Source organism: Pararge aegeria, chromosome 4 (genome assembly GCF_905163445.1).
Source record: "Pararge aegeria chromosome 4, ilParAegt1.1, whole genome shotgun sequence".
Taxonomy (NCBI): Eukaryota; Metazoa; Arthropoda; class Insecta; order Lepidoptera; family Nymphalidae; genus Pararge; species Pararge aegeria.
This window is the reverse complement of record NC_053183.1, coordinates 3584871-3608759: the sequence shown is the minus strand read 5'-3', so window position 1 is coordinate 3608759 and position 23889 is coordinate 3584871. Positions and strand designations below refer to the sequence as shown.

General features: G+C 35.4%; 2 protein-coding genes and 2 non-coding genes across 4 annotated transcripts; 1 reads left to right on the top strand and 3 right to left on the bottom strand.

Annotated features, from left to right (window-relative positions):
- Positions 1-3218: 3218 nt before the first annotated feature.
- LOC120623242 (60S ribosomal protein L7a) lies at positions 3219-8960 on the bottom strand. The gene is made up of 7 exons (XM_039889161.1): positions 8804-8960; positions 8263-8377; positions 6734-6883; positions 6061-6149; positions 5070-5201; positions 4344-4466; positions 3219-3429 (listed from the first exon to the last, which is right to left on the bottom strand). Exons 1-7 carry the CDS (start codon positions 8816-8818, stop codon positions 3247-3249), a joined length of 807 nt encoding a protein of 268 aa, XP_039745095.1. The 5' UTR covers positions 8819-8960; the 3' UTR covers positions 3219-3246.
- On the bottom strand, positions 4537-4609 carry LOC120623562. The gene has a single exon (XR_005658718.1). It is a non-coding gene; the product is annotated as a small nucleolar RNA SNORD36 (small nucleolar RNA).
- Positions 8146-8219, bottom strand: LOC120623563. The gene has a single exon (XR_005658719.1). It is a non-coding gene; the product is annotated as a small nucleolar RNA SNORD36 (small nucleolar RNA).
- A 2338-nt stretch (positions 8961-11298) lies between the features above and the next one.
- LOC120623469 lies at positions 11299-12219 on the top strand. The gene has a single exon (XM_039889504.1). The coding sequence runs from the start codon at positions 11299-11301 to the stop codon at positions 12217-12219; it is 921 nt and encodes a 306-aa protein (XP_039745438.1).
- The last annotated feature ends 11670 nt before the right edge of the window (positions 12220-23889 follow it).

Sequence of the window (23889 nt, the reverse complement as noted above, 5' to 3'; positions counted from 1 at the left end):
AACGCCCCATGCACGTTTTACTTGAAACTCGCGAAATATTGCTAGCTCACAAACTTTTGATGGTAAATGTTTAGAATCTTAGAGGTAAAATAATTACTCTTCTCCTAAATGAAATGAAGTGACTATTCCAGACGACTATTATTGACGGCCGTGTGACGAATATTTTTTGTGTGATGAGCATGTATGTTTTCCAATGTCTGGGTTTTTATATGTATATTCTATGTATTTATGTATATTGTTCATAAAAACATTCATCAGTCATCTTAGTACCCATAACACATTACACAAGCTACGCCTACTTTGGGGCTAAACGGCGATGTGTATTGTCGTAGTATATTTATTTCTTTATTTATTTATTAGAGATATACTACTAAAGAGGAGTAGTTATTGATGCGACAGTATTAGACGCGTACACGGTTTCTGTATGTTCTTAACTCTGTGGTTAAAAAGAAGCCCTACGAAGCAGGTAATGCAGTCTTTTCATATTACAACCACTTACATACAAGCATTCGTGTAACGTTAAATATCATGGTTCGGTGCCAATTCGGCCGACCCGTGTCTAAGCCCAATAAAATATATATATACTAGCTGTTGTCCGCGACTTCGTTAATTTTGTTTTTTTGATGTGGCATTCAATCTAGTTGTAGTTCTAAAAAATTTAAAATTTTCAAGCCTTAAATGAGAGGTTTGCTTTTGTCCGCTGAGGAGTTCTATCCTTTATCTCCAACCACATTCATTAGATCTACACAAAGTTTGGGCAAAATTAAACACATATTATAACCTCTATACTACAAAAATAATTATTTAAATCGGTTATAATTTGTCGGAGTTACGGTGTAAAAACGTCAAACAATTTCATCCCCTCTCCCAAAGGAACCGAGCTCAATGTCGGGATAAAAAGTATCCTATATTACTTATAACACTTCCAATAATAAGTGTACAAAGATTCATGAGGGTTAAGTAGTTTTTGCGTGAAAGCGTAACAAACAACAAACTTACTTTGACATTTATAATATTAGTAGGGATATTCCTCTAATTAGCTAAAAGAACTGTTCCAGTAGATTTTGGACTCGCGAAAGCCCCCCTAGCTTTCGTACAAAATTACTAGACTGATCATTTTTTTTTTTTTTCTACTACTAAAAACTATTGGTGTATTTTCTTTAACATCAATTTTCTTTTCAGTAGACTTGAGTCTACGGCGACCTTGCAAAAAGAAGGCAAGGCTGCCGGTCTATGGTATGTGAAAATACTGTTTCCCCTTATTGTAATTAGATTGCGCTCTTTCGGCATCATACCAATTGTGAATAACTTACATGGGATCAAATAAGTAAACGTCAAATAAGTAACAATTGCTCTAACTTCCTAGCTTAACTAGACTGATATGGTGATAACAAAAAAAAACCTGGCTAAGTTTGTTGTGGGCTCTTCTTAGACTAGGGCGCGTTTGGAACCCTCCTAGCTTTAGTTTTAAGTTAACGTATTCAGTTATCACAATAAATAACATTAGTGTGTAACATTTAAATGTATGAACGCCTCATAAGTGCCTGTAATAAGGTGTACATAAATAAAACATTTTGGAATTTGAATTTGAGTATATTACACAATGGAATCAAAAGAGCGCTATCTCGTGACAATAATGTTCCACACTTTTAATGTAAAACACTATTGTCACCAGATGGCGCTGTTTTGTAACCATACAAATCGTAGTAACTTTCATATGATCGAAGAAGTAGAAAATCTTACACCAGGCACTCCCGATGATTAGGAATAACAATTGTTTAATTTACATGAAAGTACTCAAAAATATCCAGTGACATCTATTAGACGTCAGCGAGGTTACTTTAGTTCGTAAGAGTTGTGCTTAGACGGTTTAATTCCGAAACGTTGGTTCCAATATGCTCACTAGATGGCCACCCTTCCACCTATGTTATTTACGTTTATTTAACTACTTGGCCTTATTTATTTTCATAGCCAAAGTTTAATAAATTTTCCATGGCACATAAGTTTGTGAACTTTTAGCAACAAATAATATATGATTAATTTTAAACAGGGGTTATGGAGGGTAGAGGTAAGGAGTCATCTTTGTATATGAAAAAGTGTCGTCAAAATGTATTAAATTAGGATGGCGCCACATTTGCATCAGGGTAACTCTTAAAAGAAGCGCCAAATATAAATATTGTTAGAGTAGGCTTGAAAAATAAACAAGGAAGTATGGAGATACAAGGAAGTAATATATTTACCACAATATTTTGTACAACGTAAGTTGTTGAAATTCTCAATAAACTACTTTAGTCGATAATGACATTAAATTTTTTAACTCTGCATACTTCAATTCATCTACGATTGCTACATTCATACCATACCCTGTGCATCCACCGGCGCCATTGTGGAGGTTTTTTGAACTGTTATTTAGCGCATACACTGGACACTTTTTCAACTTTTCTCCCATATAAGATGACTCTCCTTACCTCTACCCTCCATAACAGGGGTTAACTTCTTCTATTCCATGTTCCCGTGCGTTAGCAGGTGGACACGTTCATTATATCACTTTGTCTCCTGCCTGCCTGTACTAGCCCTGCTGTTGGGCTAGATTTTATCTCCATCCATTACCAGTGTTTTATTATATAGAAATAGAGACAATGGGTAGACAACTCTCTCTCGCAGTGATGTCAGATGCTAGCAGGCTAACTCATTATAAAACCCATAACTCTATTCAGTTGTAATACGGCGGCATATTATCAGAACGTTACGGTGGTAAACTAGCTACGGACAAAGCCTCACCGAAGGAAAATTCGGAAAAAAAATATAAATAGTGACCCCAAGTTGTTTTTATCGGGGAATGAACCTTGGACAACCGAAGTCCACATGGCCACAAAAATTGTTGGAATAATTATCGATTTAATGTTTCTAACGTAATCTTATTGGAAAAATTTTGTTTCATGTTACTATCTGGAAAATCAAGAGTTAACATTTTTACATCGTGCGGGATCAATAATGCAATTGTCTCGGCCTCGTAAATTAGGCAATCGTGAATGGCAATCAAAAATGAAAGTTAATTACGTTTCCACTTGACTTACACTACCATTGATTCTTAAAATTACAATTTATTTCACAAAACTTGATGTTCGAAAAATAAGAATTATAATTCTAAAACACTATAGTATGTAGGTAAGGCCCCTGGGACTATTTAAGATGTGTATAAAAATAAAACTATTAAAAATTGTTTATAAGTAAAGTTTTATTGGCTTAGCCCTGCTTCTGCGCCAGTTCTCTCGCCTTGGCCTTCTCCAGCTTAGCGATCCTGGCGTTGGACTTGTTGCCGAGCACGCCACCGCCCCAGTGTCTGCGGAGCTCCTCGTACCGCTCGTTGAAGTTCGTCCTGATGGCTTCCACCACCTTCGAGAACGAGGCTCTGTCACCAGACTCCACCTGAGAGGGTAAGATGTTACCAAATTAGCATTATTTAACTTTTTTCATTTAATCGATAGGTATGTACACAACTGATATAAGGATCACAGTTCTTGCAGTTTAATGCCAAAAGCTAAGAATCATTCTAATCCAAACTCTTGGTTTGACGACCGCCCTGGCGCAGCGGTGAGACCTTTATTTTAAAGTGGGAGGTCATGCATTTCGTCCCCGGCAGGCATTTCAGGAAATTATGTACATTTTGTACACTGAATTTTCTCGTGTCTGGTCTGATGGGATGCTTCGGCTGTGGTAAGTTACCACCCCCTACCGACCAAAACCTTCAGTTACGCGATATAGCGTTACGGTACAATGTAGATTAGGGGTATGATGGGTTTACTATACCCCTAACAGGTTACAATGTTAGACCGCATCGTCACTTAGCAGGTAAGATTGCAGTCAACTTGTGGAAGAAATCTTATCAAGGGCAGGATAGGATACCAAACTCTATCTGCCATTTTAAGACTTTGGATTAGAACGATTTTTAATTTTGGGCATATAAGATATATAATGGCATATTCAGTTTATTCTTTTTTGGTGGTAGAAAGGGTTTTCCTCATGGCATTTGGATAGCAAATAAATCATCATTATATGACCATCATACTCTTCATTTGTAAATAAATTATAGATCATCAACTTTATTAGATAACAAATCATAATCAACATTTGAAAAGACTAAATAAGTTAAAAATATGTATAAATAAAATTGGACCAGCCAGTCTGTGGCTTTCATAATATCCCTTTTGACTATAATATGTATAGATAATTTGTGGCTTTTGACTCAGATCAAAAACAGGATCTTGCCAAAGTCTTTAAATTTAAAATACGTACACCCATTACAGAACCGAAAGTTAAAAAAAACAAAAAAATGTACTAACATTTGTAAGTGCTAAGCACGTGCAAGTCTTCCTGTGTACCAGTGCTCCGAGACGAGATTTGCCCTTCACAATACAGTATGGGACACCCATCTTACGGCATAGGGCAGGCAGGAAGAGTACCAACTGGAAATAAATAGTTTTACACATGAATTTAGTGGTAAATTGCTGCGATTAGATAAGTTGTGCAGTACATGCCAATCAGTGTTAAAAAGCTCGATATTTTTCATCCACATGGTAATTAAGGGAAATTATTAACATCATTTTGGTTGTAAAACAATTTGCTTAAAGCAAAGAGGAAACTTAACGTATGTTGTGATGGAAACATCACTCTAAAAGCCCTGCCACTTATCCAACAAAAAAAGAAGGTTGGTTACAGGCCTTGGCTGACTAATTGACATTGCTGGATTAATCAGCTAGCCTCTATCTTGTGGTGAGGTCCGTTTCGGCGGGTGCACTTCGACCCTGCTAGCAGCTTGTATACAAAAGATCCTCTTTTGTATACAAGCTGCTAGCATAGTAACAGTATGACTTTTGTCTGTGACCTTACAGTCACTATTATAAATGTAAAAAGGCATGTCCAAGTGCTTCATCATGCACTTGGACCATGATGTCCTGAGTCACTTTGGGTTCTGTATTTTTATATGCATTAAAAAAAAAATAATGAACCTGCTAATTAGAACTAGCACAAATCAAAATTAACCTACTTATGAAAAATAAGGCACACACCTCAATTGGATCAACATCGTGTGCAATGACAACAAGCTGTGCCTTCTTCTTCTCGACCAGTTTTGTCACTGTGTTGGTTCCCGCACGAACTGTGTTGGGCCTCTTCGCTGGGGGCTCGTCTTTCTTGGCGACCTGTGAAGGAATAAAACAAAACAATCAAAAATTTGTTCAACATTATGTGATTGTGTGCTGTTATGAGTTTGTTATCAGAGATCTTGGTGGAAATGGTCTTCATGGCATTCTGAATAGATTTTATGCATCATGGTAAACTTTTGAATTTCAGCAACTTGTTTAAATGTACATGATAATTTTTAAATATTTTAGTAGAGATTATTCCTAATAGCAATAATCCTGCTAGACATTGTTATGGCAAAAATAGGCTAGGCTAGGCTAATCTAACTACTCATCATCATCAGCCTATTTTAATATTCTGTTGTGCACAGGCAGAGTTAATGTCGGAGTTGACATGTTGTGCACACCCCTCATGTGGCAATAAAGGTAAAGAATAAGAAGTCCTCCTCATAGTGTAAGATATAGTACTTAAACCCAGACCGGTGGCGTGAGTGGCGTGCATAGAGGGTATGCACAGGGTATGCAGATGATATAAAATGAAGAAAATCTCTAGTACGAGTTATAAATACTTAAGGGTAGGCTTTTTATAACCCTTACAATGCTAATCCTTGAGTTTTTTATAACTCTGACTGGAGATTTTCTTCATTTTATATTATCGGCATACCCTCAATGCACGCCACTGACCCAGACACTATTATAATTAGTACAATACAAATAGACTAACAATAAAGTGAACAATTTATAATCAATGTTTTCAAAAATATTGAATAATTTCTCTTTTCAGTTAATAAATATACACACACACTACATTATAAATAACCAAATTAAATAGTGGAAATAGTAATTAAAGTAGAAAAATTCAATAAACTTGCTGTAATTCCTACAATAACAGATTGATAAGTTTGTCTTGTTCCATTACCTTAGCTTCAGCAGCCTTTCTGAGGCGTTCTTTCCGGACTGCTTCAGTCTCGGGTCTGTACTTCTCCAGGATCTTAAATAGACCCTTAGCTGAAATATAGTGTTTTTTCTATAAATTAACAGTTAACTTACAAAATAAATTTATAACATTATTTTTAATTCAGAGTTAAAAAGCTCGTATAGTTTTTGTGATAATCATAGAAATCATCGTTGCATTTGGTTGTTCATCATAAAAAATGATTGATTCTGTTTCTATTCAGGACCTAGTATGTTAAAACTTTATCTAACCTGTGCTTTGTTGGTTCTGTCAGCAAAACCAACTATGAAAGTTAGGAAATTAACAACCAGACAAAGTTCCAGACAAAGTTATGACTGTGATATAAGTGGGAGGTCTCAGGTTTGCTGCCTAGCAGAGGCAATTTGGTAATTAAAAATATCAGAATTTTGTCTGGTTTGGTCCAGTGGGCTTGGGCCCTATTTTGTTATCACTCCAACGAAAAAAGGTGCCGCAAAGCGATTATGCAATCTGGGTATACCCCTAACAGGTTAGCCCATTATCATTTTAAGACTAGACAGCACATGAATAAAAAAAAGAGTTAACCAACCCTTTACCCTTGGCCACCGGTAGTCCCTAGATTAAATTATGGAGCTGTAAAGTAAATAATAGATCAAACCTGTTGTCTTATCCAGTGTCTGGGTGAACTGGTTGATTGGTGGCGGCACTTTGAGACGGCGCTGCAACACTGCCTTCTGGCGCTGGATGCGGATGTACTTGGGCCATCGCACAAACCTGGACAGGTCACGTGTCGGCTGGATATCTTGGCCTGCAGACAAAAAATATTGTTTACTTTACTATTACTTTGGACAACCTTTGGCAATGTAATCAGCAATTTAAAAGTTAGTGATACAGTTTAAATTCTTGGCTAAGTCATATAAGGTTTATAATTCTGAAGCCCCCATCTGGTCTGCTGTGTCTCATTGACGAGGAAGTGATAACCACTTACTGCCACTTTTTTGAGAAAAAAAAAAATAAAATTTTTTATAATCCATACAAATCAATAAAAATTAAGTTTATGCCTAAGAACACCTTTCTTAAATTTAGATCTTCATTAAAAGCTTAAGTAATTTTCAATAGGACTGCCACAGTAAGTAGGGAACTTCACCAAAATTCATGTATTCATTAAATTATTATATTAAAAAGATAATGACTTAAGAATCAGAAACTAGGAATCATCTCATAGAAACTTTGTTTTATTGTAATAAAAGAAGTCACCGTTCAGCCCATAGCACTTAAGCCAGTCAGTTGTTTTTTTTTATAAAAACAAACATACAACTACATCTTCCAAATCTTATAAGAGATGAAAAAGAAGTTTCCTTTAAACATTGCAAGCAATTTTAACATTGGTGTAGTTGTATACAAATTTATAAAGTTGCAGTGGCAGTTGCAGCTGAAGGCCATAAATCACCATGCTGTGCAGACGGGTTGGTGATCACAGTATTATTAATTTTATTACGTAAGCGAAAAATCCTATTATAATATTAAGGATTACTTAAACGATAAAAAAGCTTGGGTATGAATTCCTCTAGCTTCATAGCTAAATAAATTTACTGTGATAACAAAAAAACAATTTTACCCGCTAAGTTTGTTGTTGGCTCTTAGACCAGGGCGCGTTTGGAACCCTCCTAGCTTTAGGTTTAAGTTGGTGAACGAAGTTATTACCATCCCCTTACAATTATGTACACATGTATGTATGAATGCATCATAAGTGCCTGCGATTGGCCTACATGAATAAAGAAAATTTGAATTTGATTGTATTCTGGCATGCCATCACCACGCCGCTTACACACAAATTACTGCTCTAAATTAACAGGTCTAGTGGTGCTGTCCTTTTGACAACGCTATCAGTGTAGTAAGGAAAGGAAATTCACAGATTTCTAAAGCTACTTTAGAGACCTGCAAATTTAGTAAACAGGATTGGCACCACCATGTGAATCCATCCATCCTGGCTTTTATTTGAATATATAATCATTGAAACCGCAACTACACTTTTAGTATCTATTACTGGTTGTTTAGAGATAAGTATGAACCAATCAGTGTTAAAAAGCTCGATATTTTTCACCCACATGGCAAATCAGGGAAAAGATTTAACATCACTTTGGTTGTTAGTTTGGTATGTACAAGGAAAAATCAATATTTACTTACCAATAGCAAAGTTCTTGGGCCTCTTTTCGAAGAGTGGGTTTACAACCTTTTTGGGTTCAACTTTCTTGACGACCAATGGAGCGGCCGCTACCTTCTTGCCTACCTTCTTCTTGGGCTGAAAACAGAAAGTTATTCTTTATTGCCAAGATGAGTTTCTCTTCAAATAAGTAAACGTAAGATACTGTTGGCGCATTTAGAGAGTATTATGAAGTATTAAAAGGCAAATTTAACCTCTAATAAATTCCACGGTATTGTAATCAAAGGGATCCATCACGCTACCTGTTTATTAGGTTATGTGCCCCCCATACTTCACATATAATTAAGCATTTACACTAAATAATAAAGCGTGCCATTATTTAATTAACCAGGAATTGCACATAAATAGCAAAACAACGTTTAACTTTATTGTGATAACTGATGTGTTGTGTTTGTTTGGTGAAAACAACACCTAATGGTCGCGCACTTATATATTCGAGTATCACAGTTTTTAATATTTACTGAACAAAAATAAAGTAATACAATTAACGCACATGGTTTTTACCTTCTTCTGCACCATCTTGATACAACTTTATTACAGTGATCTCACGGCCACGAAAGGATACGTGACCGAAAAAGAACACCAACCTTTCGGCGAAAATGGCCGAAACAAAAAGATAGAGTTGGGGAAGTGTACAGACGTCACTGTCAACTTGTGAAGCTGTCAAAAGACATAGACAAAAGTCTTCACAGTTAAAAAATATTAAGGCCTATGCACACTATCGAAGAAAGAACGAATATTTAATAGTGATTGGAACGATACCCTTCTATAACGTTATCAACCGGACACTTATTTAAAAAAAAAACTAAAATAATTATACAGAGCATGTTTGTAACATTAAACGATGGTCCAGTGTATATTGTTGTGTAACAATATTTATTTATAATTTTAAAACTAAATGATAATCGTTTTAGAATCTGTGGATCATTCCCAAAGAAACCGTTTACTTACGCGTGATTTCATCTGTGTGTAAGCACACATCAAACAATTCCAATAGCGTTCTTATCACGATAACTTTCCTTTTATCTTAATAAAACTGGAAAAGAATTTAAAAGCAATAGAAAGAAGTATTAAACCTAAATGAGCCTAACAAAAGTAAATCGTAGAAATTGCAAACATTCCTTCGCTATTTCGCCTTGCCAAGTTCAACCATTTTTTCTAGTGGATCAATAATAATTAATATTTGATTTGTAGTAATAACAGAAGTATTAGTATAATGCGGTGCTAAACACCACCGATATGATTTATGATCAATTTCCAATATTTAGAAGATTTTGAAAAGCAATCTTTTCACTCGATCACTTTATTTACATACACATGACGTCACGCGGTTTGATGAGACCGCTTACGCGGCAATTTCAAAAAAATATTTTGAAAGACTGTTTTTCTGTATATTTCACAGCTGTAAACAATAAAAAATATTTTTTTATGGTTATATTTATGCACTATTATTAATTTAAAACACAAACTGAAAAGTGGTCCGATTCCCTCGTTTGTATCTTCATTGTACTGGAAAAAATATATTTCAGAACAGAAGTCCAGAAGAATGATAATCGAGAGTCCATGTCGGCCAGACTTCGCGTAGCTCCACACCGTTAATAAATTTAAATGTTATACTGTATGGAAAATACACATATAAACCGTGTACTCGACTAATATTGAAATTTCAAAAACCACCTCATTTTAGTAGGGTTTCCCGAAAACGCGGTTTCCGGAACAGGCGGTTTCTCACTTTATACCATTTAGCTGTTGACAGTAATTATTTTACCTCTAATAATATTCTAAACGTTCACCATAAAATAGGAAAATGGGAAAAAGGTTATGAGCTAGCAACATTCCGTAGGTTTCAACCGAGTCGTGCGCGGGGCGCTTTTACAATTTTTGGACACAATGCCCTGATTTAATAAGAAAGCAAAAATGGTTGTATGTAATAATATAATATTTTTAAAGCAACATAACCTATTTGAAATAACAAGAATAAAATGGAAATAGCCTTCAATTTAGCCATAAGTTTTAAAGCTACATAAAACATAAAATAAAATAGAATTCTATAAATATGTAACTAAAAAAAAAACTAATTTTATTAGTTCAATAAAACTAGAGAATTTTGATAATGCGAAAGTTAAGTTGTTTCGTTTTCGTTATTTCAGGTGAGAAAGGGAAACTTATACTTACGTAGATATATTTGCATGCGACTGTTCAAAAGAGGAGTGTTAAATTTTGTCTGTGTTTGTTTTTTCTACCATAACTTCGTGACAGAAGCTATACATTTTAAAGCTATAAAAAAAGTTGGGTGGTTCGATGGTGCCATTTTCAAAAGAGAAAGCATGTAGCATTCGGTATTATCTAATTATTAATGCAGTTAAATTATGTCCGGTAAAAGCGATAAATGACGATACCACCGATGATCTATGCCATTTAGGAACCTATTAAGGGTATATTATATTAATCAACATAATAATAACAGTTGTTTCGACAGTCAATCGCGGAAAGATGCGACCAACATCCAAAATTTTTTTCGCTTGATTTGGACCAAGGATCGTATACAGGGCATTACTTCTTCACACGGCGCGTGTTGTTAGAACTCTGGAACCCTGTCACTCCGGTACTCGAAAGAAGAGTGGATTTTTTTCATAAATACATGACAAATAAATTTGTATAAATAAATGATAGAGAAAATATATAACACTTCAATAAAACTAACTGCATTAAAAAGTCTTATGTTAAAGTAGATACATAGATACACCTGAAGATATAAAACATAAACATGAAGTATATTTTTTGTTTCAGTATTCATAAATCAGACCAGCGCCGTAAAATTAAACGTAGAAGGAAGCATCAGCTTAGGCAAAGATGTGATCAACACTCTTTCACAGTTCTTAGGAAGCACTTTTTTAAGTGGCCGACGATCTGTATCCGCGGTGGCTGAAGATCCCTTAATTTTAATTGTAAGAACAGCTGACCTCTGTCATAACCTCGAGTTTTGTCAAAATCTAAGAATGTTTGTCGAAGAATATCTCACAGTCCTCACCGAATCCTTAAAAACAGTTCTGAATCAAATGCTAAGTAAAAAGTTTAATGATATCGCCTACGAACAACATTTAAAACATTATATAGACATCAGTAAAAATATATTGGAACATGCAAACTCTAAAGTAACGGAAGAAAAAGAAGTTTACTATTGGATGTATACAATAAAAAAAATATGTGCAAGATTCCAAGAAATGGCTTCTGTATTTCTAACGGATTTATTGCAAGCCAGTCCACAAGAACTGAGCAGAATAAAAGATGAACTTAATAGGAAACTTATTATAGCGACTGTGTTAGTCGAAATGAAATATCAAACTAAACTCTGCGAAGAATATAATTTTTGTCCAAAATCACATGAAGTTACGAATTCTTTGAATACTTTACTCGAAAAATTTAAAACAACGCATGATGATAAAGTTAGACTATTCATAAAGTATTTCTATGAAGCACTTTTCGATACTTCTTTTTATTCGCACGTGAGCGAAAAATCTGCTCATGAATTACAGTTGATATTAAATGATATGGCTTATTCTAGTGAAGTACCAACTAAGGATATACTGAGGGCCGTACAAGAAGTTGTTAAAGCAAGACTGGAAGTTCTAAAAACTAATAAAGGTCTAAAAATGTCCCATGATGCAATTCTCATGCGTGTAATTCTATCAGATATGGATTATATATACAGCGTCCACCCATCTGATCCATTTAAGAAATTCTTCAAACATTTCTATGATTGGGTAGGTGCTGATGTTAAAATTAGCAGAGTGATTCGACAGACTATGAACGATATCGGTACGGAATTGCAGACTGCTCCCGATGATATTTTAGTCAAAATAATAAGCGAAGTGAGAGTATTTCTAGAATTAACAGTAGAACCAGAAAATAAAAGATAATAATTATAAAACCTGTGACGCTTTTAATGCAGCTAATAGAAATGCAAAGCATATTTCCAAATAGAAATAAACCAAAATGGTTTGAACTTTTTCTATTCATATATAAATTTAAATAAGATAACGAATAATAAAAATTATAAAACAGTAGTGATAATCGAAACTATTTAACATAACGATGTTTTTAAGTGAACTTTCTCTAATGGGTTTGAGACTGGTATCATCCATCCATCCTACTAAGAATTTACACAAATACATATCTGACCAAAAATTAAAGACCGATTTTAATGTATTTCGTACCTTTAACAATATATTTGCGAATATTTAATGTGAATTTAATCTGTTTTTAATGGCGCTTCAAATTGAGCGAGTCATTTCGTCTCGCTTCATTCAACCCCTAACGTATTACTAGGTTATGATTTATGTATTGGTATTGAAGGGATTTTGTATAGACAGTAATTAGACGTGTTTGCCGAAACCTGCTATTTGGAATTTACACACGCTAAGAGGCAACTCACTGCACTGCACTGCAGTAAACGGCATCTTTTTTATATGAATAATTGACGTACAAAGCCGATGACCGACGTAATGGTAAGTTGAAAAAAGCCTATAAACAGAGCCAATCTTCGCAGGGCATGCAAGGAACAAGTCCTGCAACGTGACGCACCGTATCCAGCAACCTGAGGCGTAGCTGCTTAGCCTCATGTGCCTATAATTACACCGGCAACCACGCTGTTTAGACCGGAACACAGCATTGCAACTATATTAGCGACTATTAATAGTTTTAAATGACAATAAGAGATGGTGATAACAAAAAAAAATAGCAACCGGCTATGTTGTTGTGGGCTTCTTTTTAGACCAGGGCGCGTTTGGAAGCCTCGTAGCTTTAGTTTTAAGTTGACGAATTTAGTTATCGCCATCAACTCACTCCTATGTCATATTTTACATGTAATGTACGCATCAAAAGTGCCATCTATGTGCCTATTTGAATATAGAACTATTTGACTTTGACTTTGACTTTCAACAATGCTGCTTAGCGGCAGAAATAAGCATGGTGGTACTTCCCCGGATGAGCTCTGTCACAAATAGCTCCACAGTCCACTACTACTAAATGAAACCATCTCCCATTTAAGATCCTAGTTAAATAAATCGTGATGAAGCATTGAGAAAGTGGTGAGAGTTTAGTTGTTAGGGCGTCTGGTTCCCTTTCGGGAGAAGGGAGTTCGATCCCCGGCACGCACCTCTAAATTTTCAGAGCTATGTGCGTTTTTCATTTATACAATTGAATTTCGATTCGCACGGCACGGCACCCACCCTTAAATTTTTCCGAGTTATGTGCCTATTTAATTTATACATTTAAATATCACTTGCTTTTACGGTAATGGAATCCTGCATGAGGAAACCTGCACTTCTTAGAGTTTTCCATAGAGTTCTCAAAGTGGCCTGAAACATTCTTGTTCCAAATCCATGCCGTTGGACAAGTAATGGGTTAAAAGTCATCATAATAAATTATGACGTAACATTAATTGTGACCAGTCGAAGTTGCGGGCCAAACATACTAAAGCTAAAGTGCGCACGCCTAAATAAACTCGGCTGAAAATCTCATAAAATAACGTTTGCAGAAGGAATTCGTTGGTCGTCAAAAATAGAGTCAATTAACGTGCCGAAAGTGCCTTTGACGGTGGCACGTATATTGAAAAGGCTTTGTTGACATCACAGATTATAAAGTTTAAAACAGAAGGGTTAGTTAGGTATAATTTATTTGTTGGTTTAGTGTCCATTAAATATAGTTTACTATATATTTCTTAGCGTATTTAGGTCCCACTGCTGGGGCAGCCTCTGAAATGGGAAGAGTTTTAAGGTTAATTTTGATACCGTTCTATAAAATCTTAATTACATCTTAGAGTGACTAGCAGAGATACTTTACGGTAAAAGAGATCAGCTTTGTGCGATTTCTTGCTACTTATATAGATAGATCTAGTACAATAAAAAATACTGGCACAAAGAAAACATTCACTTGTTGGGTAAATTGAGTGTAGCATCGAAATTTATTTAATAATAATAATAATAAACTTTATTCAGCTTCCACACATAAGTAAACTAATGAAAACTAAATACTAATTACATTTAAACTAATTATACACTATATTACAAACTAAATGCCTTATCGAAAGGTGCTTCAGCTGAAATGGCTGCTACCTCAGCATGTGCTGCTGCAGTATTTTACAACTGCAGCGCTGATTTTGAGGTTTAAGTACATGCGTAGTGAACTTGACAAGGAGAGGGTATATCTTACGGAAAAATAATATATATAAAATTATCAAACGATACAATAGAACCACCTGGTGGTGCTTTTTTTTCTATGTGGTCATAGAAAAAAAAAAAAAACGTGTGCTCACAAGAGAATCATTACTTAGTGGGTCGCTACAGCAAGCGCAGTGAGTTTTAATGGCTATTATATTATCTAAACGGAAATCTCGGAAATCTCTGTATCTAAACTTTAATCCCCGCCGAAAAAAAAACTCATATGCGCTTTCACTTACGACGAACAAGGCTATGCCTAAATAAGTAACGCCTAATGTAAGGAGTTTCCTCACATTATGAACTGTTCACCAATAGTAATCACCTAAGAGTTGATGAAACGTTATTTTTTCTATAGACCGCCTATATAAAAAATGAGCGTTATTCTGTATTATGTCACAAACTCAGTTCTGTCTGGAATGTTCACCGAAGCTCGTTTTGAAAACGCCAATTTCCCATTCAGAACTGTTGACGCGATCCCAGAATCTAGTAAACAATGGGAAAAGCTAACGTCATAACAAAGTAGAACGTTGTTAGAGCGAAAAATATGTCAATGCTACTCAATTTGCTTTTACTCACTTAGACATCATCCTTTGCCAGGCACGTGTCAGCTCTTAGGAGATACTGGTTTAGAGCAAAGACACACCACGCTGTTCCAATAATGGTTGGTGGGCTTTAACGACTATTATCAAAATTTATTAACTCATCTTATTTCCTAACTCCGGACAATTATTTTCCTGACCCGGGATTCGGACCACGGACCTCGTGATCCGAAGTTAATTATATCAATCACTAAACCAACGAGGCTCACTTAATGCTTGCACGTATCGATTAATACCTATTGGAGAGTCTACGGATTATCTTTTGGTCTCTGCCCCAATACAACGTCCGATATTAATTAATAAATTACTCAGTGTCCGTCAACTTAATTGGAAATTTTCAGTAATAAAATTTCAGCAACATATTTTGCGTATCAGCTTAAATGGGCTTTGTACATAATGCAACGAAATTATAAATACGATGAATGTTTTCGATTACCTCTTCCTTAATAATTATTTAACAATTTAATCAGCATTCATTTGATGATTGGCGCAGTTTGCAGCGACCCTGCTTTCTGAGTCCAAGACCGTGGGTTCGATTCCCACTACTGGAAAATGTTTGTGTGATGAGCATGAATGTTTTTCAGTGTCTGGGTGTTTATATGTATATTGCTATTTATTTATGTATATTATTCATAAAAATATTCAGCAGTCATCTTAGTACCCATAACACAAGCTACGCTTACTTTGGGGCGAGCTGGCGATGTGTGTATTGTCGTAGTATATTTATTTATTTATTTATAACAAACCACGGAACTTGATTGCTACTATTAATCATATTTAACAGAGGTAACTGAAACATTATACATATTCAAAGGCAGTTATAGTGAGTATCTAGAAGTCCTAGAACAATAAAAGTTCATGAACTATGTTCCTAATTTGAATGGAGAAATTTTGAACTTTTCGTCATTGCATTTATGTGGTTGCCAGAGCCGGCTTAAAATTTACTCAATGGCATTAATATTCACAGTCAAATCTGGAAACCTACTAAGTGTTTGCTATCTTTCTATCACATATTCAAAGGGAGTTTCTACTAGTTATATTTGAGTACATTTTCAGAGCGCAATGAAAGGCTTACACGGAATTCACATTGCATGACACGTGACGTAGATAACGGTGTCACAGTGTAGCGAATAAAATAACATTGAGTAAGACTAAATAAAACGTATATAAATTTGATATTTTCTCCATATACGTATAACCGAATTACGAAATACTGTGGAAGGGCGCGTAAGTATATATATATATACATATGCATATTTATTTTTCCATACAAACGAATTCAAAATATTCTTAGCGTTTACTTATAACAACCCTATTAAAGAGAAAAGACCGACACGCACATAGTACAGTGACAGTCGTAGTGGTAGTAGTGACAGTCAGGGGGAGGCACGTGTTTTTAATTTTGCATGTGATGTTAGGGCTGTGTTTGGTTTCTTTAAGTAATAACTATGGCAGGGGTTTATTAAAATAGTTAATATTAGGTTTTTAGTTTCAAAGATAAGTCTCAGAAACAAACATAATGTACCTCTTAAGACTGTGAAGTATTATTTCGGTTTTAATTTACTCGTTATATACTTAGTTACAAACACTTCAATAAAAATTGTTTAATCAATTACAAAATTAGTTAGCTTCTCTAGTGCTTTTGATGTTCAACTACATACCACGAATAGAAAGAAAATTTGGTCTTTCTGGAAAGAAAGAGAGAAAATTGGCAACGTCCATGCCTTGGAAAGCATACTACGGTTTTGGATCCGGTCATTGTCATTAAAAGTCCCGTGATAATTATCGTAGCCTGTGGTGGGTTTTAGCTTAAATCTTTCTCCTGCGAGAGCAGACATAAAACCCAGCAGTGGGATATAATAAATGAGATTTAATAGATGAAGATGATAATGGTGATGGAATTATTCACAGTCAATTTTAGAAGCCTATAAGTCCTTACGACTTGTTTACTTTGTGTCTTCGACTTCGTGTGGGGGCACTTCGAGTTGTATTTGAGTACATTTTCAGAGCGCAATGAAAGGCTTACACGGAATTCACATTGCACGGCACGTGACGTAGATCAACCGTGTCACAGTGTAGCGAATGAATTTAAATTGAGCAAGACCAGACTTCGGTGAAACTTACGAAGACAAATTGGTGATAATGGGACTTAATAAATAATATCTCATTGGTGTAGCGAGTTGCGCAGTACCTTTTAAATAAGATGATACCCAGAAGATAACTTCAAGATGTACAACCATCAAATCAAATAATTGAAAATAATCTGACATGGTCAGTTGAATAGATAAACACACACACTACAACACAATAATTAAATAAAAAAAGTACAATAATTATATGCATTCATCGGAAATTTGCATGGAATTCGCAACCAGTCAGAGAAGACACTGAGGCTGGTCTAAGATGAAGTCCACAAGCCACACAAAACACGATCCAAACCCGCTCCCGCTGATATTTATACACTGTGGTCAAAAATACATATCATTCGTAATAAAAGACAGGAACCGATATTGCCACCGCACTGCGAATATTTTTGCGATGTTTGTGTTTATTTAGGCGTTTGATTTCGAATGTTTGGTTCATTTAGGCGAATGAGGTTCGTGAAGTTAATATTTGCAGAATTGTAATATTGAAACTAAGGTTGAATTTCTTCGTTGATCTAATAGTAAAACGTGTTTACCTAAGTACGTTTTGACTTAGGATCGTGAGGTCGCAGGTCGTAGGTTTGGTCGGTTTCTGGGCGAGAACAAAAGTGGTCCCACAGATACGTGTAAACCGTATTTTGAGAAAATGAAAATACTAACTTGTCCTTGTTTGTATATTTATGAAGTTCTGGTATTTATCAAAAAGAACAATCACTTGTTTACATATAGTGATAGCGAACGCAGGAAAAATAAATTATTGTATAAGCCACATTCCACAGCGTTATTTGGGAATAGTATTTTCATTATGGCGCCTAAAATATACAACAAATTGCCAGCGTCACTAGCCAACAGAAACATAAATCTTGTAGATTTTAAAGATAAGATAAAAAAATTACTTATTGGGAAATGTTATTATACCATCCAAGAATATTTAACAGACACAATATTATAGGTTTGACATTTACAGTGATATTATAATTTGACATGAATTAATTAGATATTTGTAATTTTGTATCAATTTCAGTCTTAAAGTTTCTTCTTATTTTAATAATGTGGATTGACTTAGGATAGTATTATTATAGTAAGTAGGAATTAGTGTACGAGCATATATATTTTTTGCATGCCATCTAAGGCGGATTGTTTGTCCCTATGTTTTGTGTACCTACCAACAATGTAATACCAATCTGCAAATAAACGATTTGATTTTGATTTGGCGTCTTTTTAACCGACTTCAAATAGAAGGAGGTTCCCAATTCGACCGTATATATGCTTTTTTATGTTTGTTCGCGGACAACTTCGTCGTTTTTAAACCGAATTTAATGATTATTTTTTTGTTGGAAAGAAGATATTACAAAGGTGGTCCCATGATAAGAAAATCAGGGTTTGATGATGGCAGACCAGAGAAATCGAGGGGACCTTCCGAAAATCGCAGGGGTAGTGTTGTAAGTTTTTGACGTGACAACATCTTATAAATTGGTTTGCCGGGTGACACTTCAAGAAACTGCGTTACGCTCCGCTCACGTTATGCGCTCACAATGAGAGCGAGTGAGAGGCACGCGCCCGCCTAAGAGCGAGAGAGACAGACATAAAAAGTAAAAGGCACGCGTCCCTTTGTAGTAAACGCTGTATCATTGTACGCAAATGTATTGCAAGTTATTGTATGTATATTTGTATATAAATACGTATGTATGTGTAAAGGTAAAAATAAAATTTTGTTAATATGAAATTCAGTGCGAGATTCTTTGTATAAATTAATGTTTTAAATATAATTCTTTGTATAAATAAATGTTTTAAATTGTTACTATTATTTCATCCTTCTTCCTACTATACGAATGAATATTCACATTAAAATTATTGTACCACTCAGTCGTTGTCACGTAAAACTTTCGCCCGTATACCGACTTTACAGGCAACCAATTTTTTTTAATAAGTGTTTGATTCTGATGAGATCTGATTATTTTGGTATTTAATTTATAAATAAGTTTATTTCATATAGTTTATAGGATAAGACATTGAAAACTAAATTGATTTTACATGTTCACCATGAGGGCGTGGGTAGTTGCCAGAAAATGCTTATTAAAACTACTCAGCACGAGTTTCATACTATGTAGATATCTACTATACAGAGCAGAGAATACAGGCTACGCTTGCTTTGGGGCTTTTGGGGCTGTCGTAGTATATTTATATTTATTTATGTATTGTTGTTGTTGTTTCGAATTTTCTGTAGTCCCCATATGAGTTTTTTGAGCGCTAAACTACGCCAGAGGTTGAGTTCCAGCACTCCTAAACCTAAAAGAATCTCATGTGAACCTTGCAACTCGAGTTAGAGGGACGTTGCATAATCTAGATTTGTTTCTCCCATGCTCCTATGACCGTGGCATGTTTGTTGTTGAAATGGTCGGCGAGTGAATCTATCCGAACTAACAGGCATTGACTGTGTTTGCTATGTTCAGGTAATCATCTGGATTTCCAAATCAGATTAATTTTTCCCCCATCTGTAGCTTATGAGTATTGAATAAAAATTTTAAACAAAATTCAAATGTAGATTAGAAAACAAAGTTAAATATTGGTTATAACTATCACATTTTTCGTCATTTAAGATATTTTTGATGCCTATTCCATGCTATTCTATTTGACAAGTCCAGCATTTATTACGGAAACGGTGTCTTCTTCTTCAGAAAGACGCTGAACTTCTATCTCTTGTCAAGCACCTCCTTAAAACTTGCCACTATCTCTCAGACCAATACAATTTGGTCGGCACTTCATCATGTTTACGAGCATATTCGTATTAATTGGTTCACTGAGTTGAATAAAACTGTTTGTTGCATACAAAATTAATTGAATTGATTTCCATATTGATACGATGTTTTATTTATGTTATGAATGTAATCTATTTTGGACTAAGGAAGCGGTGATAGGCGGACAGCGTGCACCTCAAATTTTTCTAAGTTATGTTTAAGCAGTTTTAAATATCACTTCATTGAACGGTGAAGGAAAAACATCGTGAGGAAAACCCGCATGCCCGAGAGATCTCCATAATGTTGTCCAAGGTGGGAGTCCACCAATCCGCATTGGATCTGCGTGGTGGACTACGGTTTTAATCCCTTCTCGTTGTGACAGGAGACCAAGTGCCCTGTAGTTGGCCGGTAAGGGGTCGATATGATGATTATGATGTAATATTTCAGTCTTCGCGATTACAATAAAGAAAGCTGATTTTTTTTCTTCTTCTCGTTGCACGTGGCACGTGGCACGCTCTATCCGTCGCCATTCTTTTTTGGTAGCTGCCTTCCTTGTACACTCATGTTTTTTCATACCACTACAATTTAGGTACAGATACAGTGGTGTGGATGGTAGCGGGCTAACCTGCTTGGTGTATGGCAGTAATAAGTAGGGATATAACCTAGGGATATCCCTAATCGGTTTCTACGCGACATCGTACCGGAACGTTTAATCACTTAGCGGCACGTGTTTGTCGGTTGGGTAGTAACCAGACCAGACCAGACCAAAATTCAGAAAATAAATTTCTTAAATTGCCTCTGCGAGGATTTGAACATTCAACTTAAAACCAGAGCTCTCAACGCTGCGCCTGGGAGGTCGACATTTAAGGGGACGGCTATTGCACTGCCAGCAGCAGTTATTTGGCCAGCCTTCGTGGATCTGACGGCAGACTGGCGCAGTGGGCAGCGACCCTGCTTTCTTAGTCCAAGGTCGTGGGTTCGTTTCCCACTACTGGAAAATATTTGTGTGATGTGCATGAATGTTTTTTAGGGTCTGGGTGTTTATATGTATATTCTTAGTATTTATGTATATTAGTCATAAAAATATTCATCAGACAACTTAGTACCCATAACACAAGCTAACGCTTACCTTGGGCCTAGATGGCGATGTGTGTATTGTCGTAGTATATTGCACGCCTCATAAGCGAAGCGTTGAGGTTGTGCTCTAAATAATTTGTCAGGCACATAAAATACATTTCAATAACAATTTTTTTGTTTAACATAGTAAATAATAACATTAAACATAATGTTTCTGGACGTCCGTGTATGGACGGGTGTATGTGGCATCAAAATTGGTCGATAAAATGATCGTATCGGAATAATTTTTTTTTAATTATCTGAAGTAACACACGACATAATTTCTTAGTTAATATGAGCGTTCAATTCACTGTCGTTAAATATCCATGTAATTATTCTAGCTAATATTAATTGTAACTTTCAAGGTGCAATCATTATGACATTCCCGTGTCTTGTTTACAAAAAATGAATAATAATTAATATGAAAAAAAAAATTTGTAATGAGCATTGAAAGTTTCAGTTAAAAAAAATTCAATTTTATTGTGAAAAAAATTAGATTATGAGGCGTGCACTTTTTTAATTTTTTTATTTATTTATCATTTGTATAAAAAGATCTTCCGAAAGCTCTGGTGCCTCTTTTTTTTTCAGTCCGTTGGGGGAAAAGGAGTTGTTATAAGGGACTTTCACCCACTTAAAACTCTGTGTGTCCCTCGATAGACCTATAATATAAGTGAGAGCACGGGGTACACTTGGGTATTCACCGCTCTCGCCTAGGTTTTGACCCCCCAATGCACGGCGGGTCCCATCGTCATGGCCAGATCGCTGCCGAATTCTACAGAGAGGCGTGCGCTACACGAGACGCCGCACGCCGCCTTCCTAGGCCTGTCATTAGTTGGGTGACAAACGTCAAGCCCTCGAGTTTTCGTCCCGAAACGCTTAATCGCTTGAATGCACATCTTCGGTTCTAAGGTGTGAAGCATTCACACCATAGAGTAAATTCAGAAATAACATATTTCCGAGCTATAGAACACAACCTCCCACTTATAAGAACAGGGCGGTCGACAAAATTGATATTCCTCATGGGTAACCAGCGTTAATTTTTAAACGGCGATTAAACACAGGCGTCGGATTCCCTCGGGACTGAAATAATGGATTATTCAAATAGTGTTTGGGTACCAGCTTTTTGCATAATTTATGTTTAGCCGAAAGATTTGCGGAGGTCGGCTCGGTTTACGTGCGCTGAAAAAAATTAGGCCTCCCAAATCCCATATAATTATTGTCACTTTTAGACTTCGTCTGGAAACTTTAATTTCCTACTACTAACTACTTTTACGACTAACTATTTTTTTCTTTTGGTACGTTAGGAAAAATTATGAGAGTAAATAAAACCGACACTCTGAAGTTAGCTAAGTTAGTTTGACAGTGTACACTTCCAATCGTCAAAGTCTGCGGGCTCATTCCGGTGATTTTATTGAATCAATTGTACAAAAATCACAAATTTAAAGTTTGTTACTTTAGCGACCTGTTTTAATTCTTGTTGCCCTAGAGATAAAAAGTATGCGCAAACATTTTTGTACAAACATAAAACGTTATAAATGTAAAAATTTCAAATGAATTCATTGACAGCTGCACAGCAGCGATTTTTTTTTAACACTAACATACAAAAGCGGAACTGTTTTTAACTGCTAAGAGAAAGCTGATTATTTTAATTACTACTGGCTGACTAACTGACTGACTGAAACTTTATTTCACTAGATAATGCTTTCAAAAATAATATTAAATACCTTTTTTCTATTAATAAAATGTATAAAAATGATACAATTTTTGATAAGGTTTTTATCTTGTTACGCCAAACAAGTTTAACTTGTAAAGCGTGTACATAACTACACACACGTTTTTTTACCAACGATTTTATTAACAGTTATTACAATCATGCCTGTCAGAATGCAATGATTATGAGATCTAGGTTGGAGCGCACTTGCCTAGAAAATGCCTATTCACTTTTGCCTTGAAAGTACTCGGGTGTAAGTTACACGAGGCAGGAAATGTAGGTGCCGAGTTCCACACCTTATCGCTACGTATGAGATAATTAGGCATGTGGATAAAAAAAACAGGTTCGTGGGTATCTGTACATGTATATGTACAGATACCCACTATACATGTATTATATATATATATATATATATATATATATATATATATATGTATATTTTTGTATGTCTATTCATAAATAATGTGCAGCCCATTAACGTCCTACAGACCTCTTCTTTCATAAGAAATACGGTTTAAGAGCAAAGTCACACCACGCTGTTCCAATGCGGGTTGGTGGGCTTTAACGACTATTATCACATGTTTGCGATATGAGCAGACAACGCATAGCCAGAACAGATGACTTCACATATGAAGTTCTTATAGATATCAAAAGTTTAATTACTCACGCTTTTTACAAAACTACTGGTACAATATTTTCACACTATACGCAGTGGAAAAGGTCAGCACTACTTTTGGAGCCAGAACTTAGTTGAAGTAATCCAAGAAGAGTAATTATCGATAACGCATTTAATCATACCAAATTAATTAATAATATGAAAATCATTATACTAAATAAATCCTGTGCAATTTATTTACACACGGCAGAAGTGTAACTTCTGAAAAGTAGCCATCAAGAGATTGAGGTAGAAGTGGAGTATCCGAACTATTAGGATAAATGTAATGTAAGGTTTATTATTTAGTTTCCATGGTAACTAGAATAGTTAAAAAAATGTATAATGTTTTCCATCTCAATCCGCCCTCTACATTTATGTGTTTGTTTCTTTATCTAGATATTATTCG